General features: G+C 38.6%; 1 protein-coding gene across 3 annotated transcripts in view; it reads left to right on the forward strand.

The window, feature by feature from the left end:
* The window catches only part of CCDC6 (coiled-coil domain containing 6), a 55,207-nt gene extending 42,659 nt beyond the window's left edge, over positions 1-12,548 (forward strand). Inside the window, exons 7-10 of one of the 3 annotated variants that reach the window (XR_012634960.1) lie at positions 475-575; positions 4,520-4,644; positions 7,003-11,838; positions 11,960-12,548. Coding sequence is in view for 1 of the 3 variants with exons in the window: in XM_074924270.1 (XP_074780371.1) it covers positions 475-575; positions 4,520-4,644; positions 7,003-7,194 (418 nt within the window). In the remaining 2 variants the exon portion in view is untranslated. Of the gene's footprint in view, positions 1-474; positions 576-4,519; positions 4,645-7,002 lie in introns of all 3 variants that reach the window. The other 2 variants (XR_012634961.1, XM_074924270.1) reach the window with 2 other exon arrangements.
* Positions 12,549-14,324: the final 1,776 nt, after the last annotated feature.

The raw sequence follows: 14,324 nt of genomic DNA on the forward strand, positions 1-14,324 counted from the left end.
GCTGATCAGCTGTTGGAACCAATTACCAATACTTTAATGATTCCACACGCACACACACACTTTGGATGATTTCAGACTCGTTCTGAATGCCTTTCTGGAAGATACACTCTGGCTAGACAAGCTGTTGAGTTCAATGGAGAAATATTGTGTAAAGTGCAAGAATGTAGTATAGGTCAGATTGGATGGCATGATTTATACCTCTGGCCTTAATATATACTATTCTAATCGTATGCAACTTATACAGTTTTCCCTACAAATGACTAAGATAAGTCCAGTTGTTTCCATTGAAAGCCAAACCAGTATCAGCCTTCAGCAATGATGAGAGTTCCTGTCATGACTTCCTAAAGGTGACTGGTCCTTCATTAATCTAATGTGATTCTTATGGGAATTGAAAAAAAAAACCACAGTGAAACATTTAAAACATGGCACATTTTAAAAGGTTTGATCTAATTATTCTTTACCTTTTTTTGTTAGATATTTTAATGAGATGTCTGCACAAGGATTAAGACCTCGCACTGTGTCCAGTCCTATCCCTTATACACCCTCACCAAGTTCTAGCAGACCTATATCACCTGGTAAATATTTAACCCAGTTTCTAAAGTTATTGTATGCATCACATAGTAACGTGCCCTATTAATATATTTAGTTCAGTAGGCTTTCAAAGCTAGTCTGGAGAAAAAAACTGCACTATAAATGTAAGAAGAGTTTTGCCTTAGATGTCTTCTAGTGCAATATGGTTTTTGGATGGTTCTGTTTTACACTGTGAATAGATATTAAAGGTCAGTTAAGCAGCTATCACTTGAACTTTTATTTTCATTTTTGCTCTTTTTCTCTCTTACTGTCTTTTTTTTTTTTTTTCCTTTTTCCCCTTTCCACAGAAGTTGCCAAACAGGATGCATAGTTCAAAAAGATTTCTAGAGTTTGATGATGAACTAGTAATGAGACTGCTGTTGTGCTCTGAATCAAAACTTCTTATAGGAAGTCTAATCTCTTTAGCACAGAAATGGCTTTTGTATTTCTGCTATTTTCTATTGTAAAACAGTAACTATAAAATTAACAATTCCTTTCTCTAGTACTTTGTATGGAAAAGGTTGGTTTGCTTTTGAGTTTTTAATTATGGAATATATTTTTTTAAGTCAAAGGAAATGTATTTATGTTACTAACAAATTTATTGAAATTTAAAATCCCTTAACATTGCACTTAAACATTCATTAAAAGTTAGTGGCCAAACAGATTGTTAGCCCAAAAGTTGTTGGATGTTATACAGTGGTGACAAACTCACTTGTGCATAACGAAGCAAATTCTGCATGCTCTGCTTTCCCAAGCTCGCCTCTAGAACCTGTCAGACAAAGTCCTATGGCAGGGGCAAATGAGATGTGCTCTATATTGACACATTCTGCAAGATAGGATTGAGACATTTTATTTACACGGGTCTGCTAGAACATATGAAATGTCTTTAAACTCTTGAATTTTCAAGACTGACTTTAGTTTTTCAGAAGGACTCAGTTTTCATCCAGGTGTTGCAAAAGGAGTAAGTATGTGTAAAAACTAGCTATGGCCATAAGCCGTCTTAGTGTTAGAGATGAGCATTATGGTAGAGGTTTTTGGGCTTCTGAAATGAGCCAAATCACTTGACCTTCAGTGTTCTGCAAGGTATGTTACCAAGAAAACAATATGTTTTCTTATCCTTTTCCTGTAGCGGAAGTGTACAGAAATGTAGTTATGCTAACAACTGTTCTGAACTAACGACTGTGGACAGTCATGGTACATTGTGCAGCCTTCATAGCAATACAGTGTTCAACTGCACGTTTTATCTGTAGTTGACACAGTGGTTATAACTAAAAGTATGTGTAGGAAAAATGATCTGTTAACTCACACACTTGCATCCTAGATGACCTAGAAATGCACCCGATATTTAAATACTGATGTGTCTGTGCAGGAGTACCCCAGCAGTTTGTTCCTGCACTGGGACTGAAGCACATTCCTTGTTCCCTGTGGACTTGTCTTCCCATCAGTAGCTGATACGAGAGTGCTACGTTCTAGTGGGAATTCTATCCCACAAACGGGAGATGCTGAAACACAGTCTGAAGCAGAGTTAAAAATAGCACAGCTGAAATGATCATTTCTAACAGAGTTCACAATTTTGATAATGTCGACACAGTAAATGTTCCAGACCATGACTTCTCCACAGGCAGCTATGTCACTGTCCTTCACATCTGATAAATTAATATCCACAGTTGGGGAGTTTCAGACTTCATAAAAATAGAAGCAGCGGTTTGTTAGAGAACTAATAAGATCAGTGGGGAATTTTGTACAGAGCTCTGGGATGTATGAATGCAGTAATGGATGAAAACAAACAGGTTTTGAGAGTATTTTGTATCTAAAGTAGTACAGTAAAACACTGTCAAAACTATCTGTGCAGAATAATGAAACAGCTATATTTTGCATCAAGTAACTGTATGACTTGGTGTCCTGATTTCGGCTCAACCTGAGTCACCTTTACCCCTCCACTTCTCTCCCCCGTGCTCCCGGGCAGGGGAGCGTGAGCGAGTGGCTGCATGGCGTTTGGCTGCCAGCAGGGTTTAAACCATGATGTGGGGCATGTTTTGTTTTGGAAATGATGTGCCTGAATTTGTAGAAACATAATTTGAAACCAGCTAGAAACGGTTATATGGCACATGGCAGGTTTAATGGGTCCTGAATCCCAGAGCCTTTTATGCTTGCATGGCTTGAGTTGCTGCTTCTGAGGACTCTTACAGGCTGAGATCCTGCTGAGATTTCTAGCACAATGCATGAAACTTTGAAGATTGTGGAAGTATTGCTTCCTAGGCAGCTGGGGATTAGTTACACTAATTACCAATTAGTCTTTAGTGTAGATAAGCTTACATGCTTTGCTTCTGCAGGTAGGCTAGAGATTTTGGGCTGCAGAGATGAGCTACTTGGATGTACATGCACTACTCTGTTATCACTTCTTTGACTGCCATGTAGACATATTTATGAAACTTTTGGAGCTGGTTTATCCCAAAGCAGTCCAAGATTGTAATGTTGCAAATGTGGCTTAAAGCATATTTTTTGCCTTTTATTGTTCCGGGCTCTTATCTCTGATTTGCAACACATTGTCACCTACCTGAACACTGACTTGTTTCTGTCCTTGTGCTTACAAAAGCACTTAGTAATAAAACATGTGCTGTACAGACAATCAGATTGTGTAGTCAAAAAGCAGATTGATTTTGTTAATCTGCATTGTTTAACTACTCTAAAGTGGCAGTGATTCTATTGCAGTCGCTCATAATTTACACCAGACATACACTGGGGATGTAGGAAATCAAACACAGAATTGAAGGAGGCAAGGGGAATATGTTTTCTTGTATAACTTTATTAGTGATCTGAGGCTTGGGGTTTTGTTGTTTGGTTTTTTGTTTTTTTTGTTTTTTTTTTTCCCCTCTAAGATCCTGTCTCATCAATTGTAGGCACAAACACAGATATATGCAGTTAAGGACAAAGCTGGGTGTTGGTGCATACTGTAGCTGCAGTGGCACTGGTTTGCATTGATTGTGTTGAAGTGTGAAAACTGTTATATCCAGTGTGGCGTTATAAAAGTTTAATGGACCTTTAGAAGTTTTTTTGATCACAGTTCTCTAAAGCAGTTGCTAGTGGCTGATACTAAACAGCTGAGTAAAGTCTTGTCTCCTACCTTACTGATATTTTGTCAGAAAGCAATAATGAGCTAAAGGTTTTGGAAAATGTGCTGTTTTGAGAAATACTCAGAACACTTCAAGGTCTGAGCTTTAAGCACTTGGCAGTTGCTGTTTCTGTTTACCTTGGTTAGCTATAAAGGTAGTCTGCATTTTTATAAATTAGTTCTTACAGAAAGGAAATATTTCAATGTAAGAATTAGGTATTTGCACTTCTGAATATTAGGCTTTCATTAATAAAACAAGTTGTAATTTTAAATGTTAGTTGCTAGCCTAGTCCAGCTAGCAACTAATGCCAAAATGTTTCCACTTCACAGCCCCAGAGATCTCTGGATCGCTGCCTACAAACGCTGGGGCAAAATGGGGAGGCCTGGATGCGGGTCTGGTGTGCCCTGGAGGAGCCACCTACATCCAGTTCCTTTGTGGAAACTTGTAGTGGCCCAGTGTGAGATGGCAACCTCTGTTTCTTCAGACTATTTTGTTCAGGGAGCCATTTTGTCCAAGAGAAATGGAAGATTGGATGGAAATACTTGTGACTAAAAGTAAACTGCCAGGGGAGCCTTACATCATTAATGTTAAGTGAAAAGTTATGTTTAAATTGTGTCATGTATGTTTTGAAACATATGGTAGTTTGCTACAGGAAAAAAATTAATTCTGCATCATGCTTTTCACTATAAGGAACATTTTTCCGATGTCAAATCTGGTAGCAGTTACCATTTCTTAACCTATCACTGATGCAGTAGTAAAAAATTGTAAAAAACCTCACACTTTAGTTTGTAATATAAACAAGAATGTTGATGTTGCATTGTTTTAACAATTTTTAGGTCTGTCATATGCAAGTCACACAGTTGGTTTCACACCACCAACTTCACTGACTAGAGCTGGAATGTCTTACTACAATTCCCCAGGCCTTCATGTGCAACATATGGGACCATCCCATGGTATTACAGTAAGTATTTAAAATAGTATATACTTGTTACCCACGTGACCCACGTGAGTTTGGTTTTAAAAGTTACGATTGCTTGTCCTTAAGCTTTTTTGCAAAACATTTTTGTAAATGTTTGTTTTTGTCTCCTTACTCCAAGATATCTATTGCTGCTTTCTTCAACCCTGATTTTCCTCTTCACCCTCAGAAACTGATTCTTTTTGGAGAACCTTATTTTCTGCAAAAGAGTAGGATGTAATATCATCTTAAGGACAGTAATAGGTATCATCTTATGGATCAGCAGGCAGGATGTGAGAAGTGATGTTCTAAGCTACTAAGCCTATCCCAGGAAGTAAAAACATTGCTTTCATTTTTCTCCTAGTCTCCACCATCTGACGGATGAGTCATCTGAGGTTGCTCCAAGCTCAGGTTTTCTTCAGGATGACACACAATGCTACCATCATGTCACTGTAACAGGCAGTTAACTCTTATTTTCTATTCTCATTGGCAAAGAAGAAAGTTAATATAAACATTTTTTAGGGCAATTTCTCATATCTTTCAACTGGATTTATTTCCTTTTTACCTGCAATGTTTGATGCATTTCTACTTAATCATATTTCTTCTAAGTATTTGTGGAGTTTAATGAGCAAACAGAGCCTAAATATTAACCATTTGGCAAAATACCATATAGGTGTTTTATCATACAAGGTAATTTTGATTTTTCTCAACAGGTATGGTAGTATGTAAATATCCTGCAATATATTCTGCATATACATGTCTTCTCAGATGTGAAAACATGTTTCAATAGAATTTTTAGTAGAATGATAAAATATGGCTGCCTCTAAAATAGTTTAGGTGAGTGTGCAAAGGTAATTGTTAATTTAATTGGGCAAAGATTGGTGGGAACGCTCCTACGGTGGGTAGAACAGGAGGGAAGCTGAAGCTCAGCAGGAAGATAATATCCTGGTCCGGGTTTAGCCCACTGCTGTGTGTCACATGAGTTAGTCACAGGAAGGTCTCTATGCTTCTGGAAAACCTGGAACCTCGTTTTATCAATAAGTTTTTCAAGGAATTTGTTCAGTCTCTGTGAAACACGACTCCTTCTGAAACTGTAAATAGGTTGGCGTCACACTGGGTCACTACGAAAAATATGATCTTCAGGACAAAATACTTACTGTTTTGGGACAGGTGTTGATAAGTAGCTTTTGACTTTGTGTTGATACTTAAACTTCATATTATTAGACATTTGCAAAATACGCTAAATTATTTTAAGTGTTTCAGAGACATGAGTCAGTTGTCAAGAATCCCTTGGCTTTTTGCATAGAGCATTGATCTGTTGTATGCTGTTGTGCAGAATAGATACAATACACGTTATTTGACTAAACTGCAGTTTGATTCTTGTCTCTTCATTTTTCATCTCCATTACGGAATAAATTGACTTTACCTGTAGTACGTTTGGTATAGCACTGTAACCATGCTTCTCAGAGTTCACCTGTGGTTGATTATGAATCATGGGTGGATGCTTCATCACGCCATAAGGTTCTTGATTAATGCTAACTGGATTGGTAAGTAGTGGGAATTTTGGTTTCAAAAGTGCAGAAGTTAGTGTTGTGTAGCGTAATTCGTATTTTTACATTGCTAACCAATAAAGAAGGTTTCCCACGCCTCCACTGGTTTGTAAAGATAAAGTGGGTTTTAAATCATTGTGTTTAAATGTGCAGGTTGTTGAAAATCTGTGGTTTCTGTTGAGGGGAGCTCTCTAACAACTGCTCCACTCCTGCAGCTTAAAGGGTTGTAATCTTTTTTTGTTCTCCAAAGAACAACTTGTATTATGCTTTGGTCTTGCTCCCAGTGTGCAGGCTGAGTCTTTCGGAAAGCTGGAGCTTCTGGGCAGACTCTCCGGCATTCGAAACTTTTCCACTCACGCTCAGGTACCACGTAGTTGGGACTTCATACACCAGCAGCGTAAAGTTTAAGGTTCATCAGCACCTGCTAGTTGGGCAAGCACAACTGGGAGGTGCTGTCTCTACAGCATCTCTCATTTCTGTTCAGGTTGCTGGTCGTCATAGGTAAACAAATCTGCAGGACATACGTCTTGGGTTCATTTCCTGCAAGCTGACAGGAGGGAATACATGTTCTGTTTGATATCAGAAGTATTTCCCTTCTCCTTTGCTACTCCATTGCAGAGTAATGTTTATTGTATGTAAAAGTTGTGTTGTAATTCTTGCAATGTTTTGAAATAGATTCTTCCCACATAATTTTTCAGCTTTTTGTGTGTGTGTGTTTTTTTCTCTTTGCCAAGTTCAATAAATTGATTAGAGGACTTGTACCTAACATTATTCCAGGAATGTGTTAAACATAATTTCAATATTTGTTCTGCAGAGGCCTTCACCACGAAGAAGTAACAGCCCCGACAAATTTAAACGTCCCACTCCTCCTCCTTCTCCAAACACGCAGACCCCAGTGCAGCCACCTCCGCCACCACCTCCGCCACCTGTGCAACCTACGGTCCAATCCGCAGCATCGCAGTCAGCCACTTTTCAACATTCAGTGCATCCCTCCTCTCAGCCTTAGTGCATGTGCTCAGCAGTCTGTATGTCAGAAGTGGACTCATAACATGGAGCAGTTTACTAAAAGCCAAAGGCTTACTTGGCATATTTGGATTTGACTTATTTGCACTGAGGTTATATAGGCTTCACTGTTAATTGTGTTGTAAACGTTTGTATAAAATGCAGCCAGTGTTGTGGGTCTACAACACTAATTTAACAAAGTTTTCCATCAGTGTTTACTTGAACTACATGTATGTCCATTCTCTGGCTGGAACATTTGCTACTCTGTTTGGTAATACGGCATTATGTCGTTTTGCTTGGCTCCAAAGCTTCATTTTCCTGGCTTTTAGGTTTGTACAATTAAAGGGATACCTTTTTATATTTTTTCATGACAATTTGCAGAAAATTAAAGGCATGATGGGCTTTATGACAAATTCTGAAATATTACAGTGTTTACCAAGCTTACGGAAAATCAGCACTACGTTTCAGTCATTTGAAATAACAGCTTCTAGTGCAAAAGTGAGTCAGACACCCTAATCAGTGCCCAAGACACATACTCTGTTGTATTATGTATTAAATGAGCTTAATTCAGCACACAGGACACATCCATACTTCTCCTGTTTAAAAGCACCTCAAACGTATGGTACAGTCTGCATTTTACAGTGAGGGAACTGGCTTGTTGGAGTCTGTGGAATGTACAATTCGTGGACCTTAAAATTTGATGATTTCACCTGACACTTAGGTTAACCTGTAAGCTGCCCATACTGTGTGATCTGTCACGATTAACTTCCCTAAGTGTGGTCCTGCCCACAGGTTACTGATAGCTGATTAAAGTGTGCTCTTTGATTACTTTTTTTTTTTTTGCTGCAGAAGGCAATGTGATTGTAGAGAACAGCTGATGATAATTTTTTTTTCCTGTTAAAATATATAAATTGTGATTCCCCTGAAGCAAAGTTTGAACAGGTATTCTAAATGTTCAAAAGTCTGTTAGAAAATAAGATCTAAGATGAGCATATAGGAATCTATTGGTGTAACAGCCAAAATGTTGTATTGCTTGGTAGAAACAGAGTACAAGAAAGTAGCACAACATGGCACTAATGAATGCTTATTTAGCAGCCTAAGCCGGTACAATGTATAAAGAAATGTTTTGAATACATTCTTTCCATTCATTTAGCACAAATAAATTGGTTTCACTTTGCAGTGGAACAAAGTGTCACTTCTTGATATTGACATCTTACCCAGCTACATTTTTCCCCGAGGTTCCTGTTGAGTACCGAGGTTTATATATTATTGATGATTTTAAGTGGTTTACCTCATATATATGGATATGTGGGCCATGGAAAATGACAAGAGAATGTTTATTTTATGAGAATATGTATCTGGCTATAATCAAGCAGAACATGAGTAATTTATCTTTTGTTTACAAAAGTTTGTTTGACATGCCTAATGCTTTAAGGACATTTTTAAGAGGGAAGGACAGCATTCTGGTAGTATACTAACACCTGTACATATATTTTCATGTTTGCTGCTCACCTATTCAGTAAGAATTGCAAACTGGAAATCTTTATAAAATTAGTGCTCTAAATCAAAATAGTAAGTTAAAATGATGTTGTAAAAGGTTTCGCTTAAGGCAAAACTAGAATTTCTTCACTGTAGCTATGTAGTTTCAGCTCTGAGAGAATTTAGAGAAATGCATATATAGTCTCTTACACTTTGTAAACCAATATGGGATCAAGTGCATTATCAAATTACATTAGTTATGGTAGTGACTCTCCAGTCAACCGATTCTCAAGATGCTGGCAGACCTAAAATTTGGCCAGTGCTTCCATCTGAAAAAAAATTGGTTATAGCAGCTGCTCACCTTTCCATAGGGGAAACTCAGCTGTGAGCATTGTGATTACAGAGCTCCTGAATCAGTGGGAGGATTGCATCTGAGAAAATTACAGGTGGTCAGAGGTGGGACTGAGGTCAAGATAGGATTGGTTTAGCTTGATGCTTGTCCTTTTGTAAACATAAGACGAAGAAAAAAAAAATAAATTCTTTTATAAGTAGGATGCCAGCTCAAGTATACCACTATTTGAAATGGTGCCCTTCTTTCTGAAGTGCTTTGAGAATCTTGGACATACGGCTCTACAGAGTGTGAGCTCGTAGTGGTGGTAGTATAAATGCTGGGGGGAGGGGGGAAAGCTTTTGACAGTGTTGTTTTAAGATCTTAAAATGGAAAATTGCCTAGAGTAATTTGCGCTTGAAGCATACTCCAAAACTGAATTTATGTAACCCAAGTTCAGCTGCTGTTATAAAGTGTCTTAGGGAACTCTCCTTACTATTCCAGTGGGACTGTGACCAGAGGAAAGTAAAGAACTGACAAATGTGTACTAAATCTTGAAATTGTAACACGACGCTAAATTGGCCTTACCTAAGAACGCTGAACAAACATTTGCTTGCAATCACAAGTGTTAAACTCTTTTATTTGTAGACTTTTTGAATAAGATGAGAAATTGTGCACAACCATCTCCTAATAAATGTAAATGGATTTTCAGTTTTCCTTGTGAATTATAGTCATGAATTATGCTTCTGCAGCTGTGATTTTTATCAGACCTGTAGACTGGGGAAACTCACTTGGCAGTGAGGTCCAGCTCACTATGAGGACTTAAGTGCTTGGCCTCTTAATCTCAGAAGCACCTGGGTGGGTTTCTGTTGCTGTTTTCATTACTAATTCGTGTCAGTGGCACACTGCATCATCACTAGTTGTGTAAGGCCATGGAAGCATTTTTTAGCTGTGATGAGCATTTCGTGAGTGTACCCCTGTACAGCTAAAGGTTTAAAAAAATTTCTATCTTCTAGCAGTTCCAGCAGTGCTTTTCTCTCTGACAATCAAGCAGCTTTCTTCTTACTTTTTTTCTCAAGGGATCTGGCTTGGACACTGGAATGCAGCTGACACTCTGTAGAGCATTAAGAGTTTATTTTATCCGTGATGTGTTCCAGAGAAGTTCTTTGGAAGAAGAGGTGGGACTGTTCGGAGATAGTCTTCCAGCTAACAGCCAGATAAGATTGTTTTAATTACATGTACTCCTCTGAGACTGTATTCCCAAGGGCAGAAAGGACTATCGAGAGTTGTTTAAGAAAGTGTCAGTGCTTTTCTATTGGCAGTCGCTGTACTAGAGCTGAACAGAACAGGATTCCTTTCCTGTTAAAATGTTCATGTTCAGGAAACCATCTGCCTGGGTGGAATCCCTGTGTACTTCAGCTGAGTGAAAAATGTAGTCTTGGAAGCAGTGAAAATGAGAAAGCTTCCTGAGATCTGCGAGCTGCACTGCTGACAGGAGACAACATAGGCTCCATATATTTTGCTAAATAGAAGGAAAAGGATCATGGACACACAAAAAAAAGAGCCTTGAATACTTTGTCAATCAACGAATGGAGTTTCTCATCCTCATCATTGATTATCACTTACTGAGAGGATGCATCTGGGGCCTTGTTTAAGTCTCGTAGTGCTTTTTCTAATCCTAATGCTTAGTTTTACAAGCAGTATGAATTCTAATAGTGTTCAACTCTTTTTTTGATGTTTCCTTTTTGTTTCAGTCATGCCAGTCTATTTCTTTTTGATCCTTGGGAGTCTACAGAGCATGGACTATGCAGAGCATATTTCTCCAGATCAAGCCATCTCATAAGAAACCAGGAGGTTTATGAGTGTAAGCTATAAAATTATAATACATACATTTGTTACAACAACCTCCTTGAGGGGAAAGATCTGTCCTCTTGAAGAGAGAGAGAACATAGCCCTTGATTACCAAATGGACTGTATGCATAGAGACAATCTGGTTTCCTCAGTTCCCTGAGGAGCTGAATTCCTCTCCCATCCTCTTTTTGGATTCAGACTAGAGTTCTTAATCTTTCAATTTATTTTTTTTTTAAATTCTACATTTCACTGTAATAAGTACTCAGGATTTCCTTCATACTCTTGGATCATAACCACTAGTCTAGGACAAATAGAGTTAAGAGTCATTGCCACTTTGTGGACTGGAGGAAGTCAGTGAACACACCAGACCATGGCCTTTATGATGCAGTTGTAGTTCAAGCAGGAATGTGTGCTCATACCATGATTTTTTTTTTTTTTTTTAGCAGCTGTTGCTGGTCTTGCATTAGTAGTGTGCCCCAAAGAGGAGATGAAACTATGGAGTTTGGCACTGCATTAACAGACAGCTGCTACATGAGGGAGAATAGTGCTTATTCCTGTTCAACTGGTTAGGCTCCAAAGAAAAGTACTACCTCATCTTTAGGCTGGGATCATGTGGCTGCAGGGTCAGGAGAAATGTCATAGCTGTGCTAGGTTTTGTTCTGCACATGTTACCTGGATTAAGAGTCTTTCCTCACTGGAACTGGGCTCTGGAGGTTATAAAGCTTTTGAAGATTAGGAGTAGGGAGTTAGGACAGATGGCTGAGGGCTGAGTTTGAGAAAACCGTGTGTCCCTGTAGTAAATTGCTGCTCAGAGTACTATTTGGCTAGGCCTGGGAGTTGCCCGTACTAAAACTACAATTTTTTTCTGTGTGGTTTCCTTTCAGAAAGTGCAGTGTTGCAGTTCTTTAAGTTCCTGGCATTGGTATCTAATTAGAAAAACAAAGCAATTGACCTTTCCACAAAAACATTGGAATTAGTCTATGTGCAAAGGTGGGATTTCTCATAATATACATTAATACTGTATCTATAAATGAAAGTGTTTTATTCTAGTGGTAAAACCTAAGCTGTCCAAGGCACTTTAGTTTGTGATTGCTGACTTTTGTTTTGGCAGGTGTTTCAGATGAAATCTAAGCCTCCTGTGGAGGAAGAAAAAAATCACCTGACAGCTGTAGACTGTTCCTTTCCTGCAGAAATACAGCAATTTCCTCAAATGCAAGTAAAAATGGAACAAATATCCTTGAGCTTTTCTGAAGCTTATGTTTAATTTCAGGACCTTGGTGATTGCTCTTGTGTATTTAGAGAATCTACAAAGCCTCATTATAGGTTGGTTGGGTGTCTAGCTGGTTATTCCTGTGTTTTCCTGATCCTAGTGAAGGAAGCCTGGTCAGATGCGGCTCAAATTTATAAATCCACTGGTTAACAACAATGGTCAAGTGCAGATTTGTTGAGCATGAATCCAAGTGATGACTAAAAGCATTACACTGCATTGGTGTGAATCGGAGCTTATCGTTGAAAGAACGTCAGATACAAAGAATTGGTTTTTTAGCAGGTTACATTTTATTCCTGTATTAGCTGTATTCTTGCTTTGTTGTATATCTCAAGGTGTTTACATATATTTGTAATTGTTACGATGTGTCTGTAATCAAGCTCATCTGTGCCTTCATGCAGACTTACAATAAACACTTGATTTTTTTTTTGTATTTACTTGTATGGAAGACTATGGGGTGGATGTATGTTTCCTTCTATCTGTCAGCCTGTCATCACTGGGAAAGAGAGGAAGAAAATGAGAGCTAGGAAGCAGAGAAAGATATGTGCTTGTCTTTATTTTTGCTGTCTGATGCTAGCTGGGCCATTTCTGATATTTTCATTTAAATGGCTGGGTGGAGAATCTGGGGATTATCCTATTTGCATAATAAAGTTTGCATAGGAGATGATCCTGGTTTTGGATTGGGTGAATATTCAAAGTACAATCATGCATGCTTGACTCCATCAGTTTTGCTTCTGTCTTGGAAGAATGTAGCTATATTTCTTGAGCTATTATTGTGGGAAAATTTGAGTGTCTTTCTCTCCCTGAATTAAACACGTGTGTTTAACCTTTTACAGCTGCCCTTCCAGCGAGAGTTCAGGCTTTTTTTGCCACATCAAGAACTGCAGTGTCTTAGTAGGCCTGTTTATTTTGAGGGTACTTTCTGATGATTGGGGATGTAGGAAAAGAACAGAGTTTCATCTTTTTTCCAGTTTTTCTAAGCTCACAGGGACAGAGATACGTATTTGTATAAAGTTATAGGAAAACTCCTCTTAATGTGCTTTAAGTCAAAAGCAGTATACAGCAGTACAGATACTTTCCTAATCTGATATTAAGCATGAGAGGAAGAGAAGGGTAAAAAAATGTTCTTGCCTGTGTTAAGGAGCATATCTTGTGGTTCAGAAAAGAGTGCTTTTGCAGTTTCTTTGTAGTAGTAAGAGTTATGGTATCTGGTGGTCTACTTCAGCTTTTCTTGATTTTCTTGTAATCAAACCTGATTACAGTCAAGTAGTTCTGCTGATGGATTCAGGTATTTTCTAATGGAGATTTGTTTTGAGAATCCACCATGATTTCTACTGTTTTGTTATCTTATTAAAACATTAATCAATTATTATATTTAATAATCGATCTAAAGCTTTAACCAATTTGAATTTATGGATATCTTTGTTAACTGTAGTCAGTGTTTCTTGATACTGAGACACGTTAACTATTTTTGCATAGAAACAGCGGGGAGAAAAGCAGGCATAGTGTGCTGTAAGGGCAGTGCTATAATTGGGTTGTAAATTTGATATTTAGAGTTGAATTGTAAACTTTAGATGCTTAGAGACAGTGGTATGCATTTGTGAAAATTCTGTGCGTACTTTATTGCGTCATCCCTTGTGAAATCTCTGGTTTTGTCACCTTTTTATTGTGTGCATTCATCAGTTTAGCACAGACCTCACCTATGTGGCATACTCAATAGCTTCTGTAAGAATTGTTTGCTGTGTCTAGCTGTATCATCAAGTTTCTGGGCTAAGATCTTAAAGTGTCGGTAGCACTTTCATATGCTTGTCCTGTGTTCGGTGCCTGACTCTTGCTACACTCATTGGTTGGTCTTGTTGTTCAGCTGCCACTCAGGCATATCTCTGTGTCCACACACCCTGCTCCAGTCAGCACAGGCCTCTGCACGCAGTAGAAAGCATGCTAGCCCATCCTGGCCACTAAAATCCCTGTATTATGGTGGCTGCAAGTGCCTGGGCACCAGGCTGTGAAAGTGCTTCAGTGAATGCTAATCTAGCTGATCCATGGTGGTATTCTCTGTCCCTGGAACACATGCAGTATTTCTTTAAATGCCTTTATCCTCCTCTCTCCACCGCTGCAAATGCTGAGCAGTTGGTGGTTCTGCCTCTCTCCCTGTGCGTGACACTGACACAGCCGGTGGGTCTGTGAACTGGATGAGTGAGCTGTGTTG

The sequence above is a fragment of the Athene noctua genome, chromosome 21, assembly GCF_965140245.1.
Source record: "Athene noctua chromosome 21, bAthNoc1.hap1.1, whole genome shotgun sequence".
NCBI lineage: Eukaryota > Metazoa > Chordata > Aves > Strigiformes > Strigidae > Athene > Athene noctua.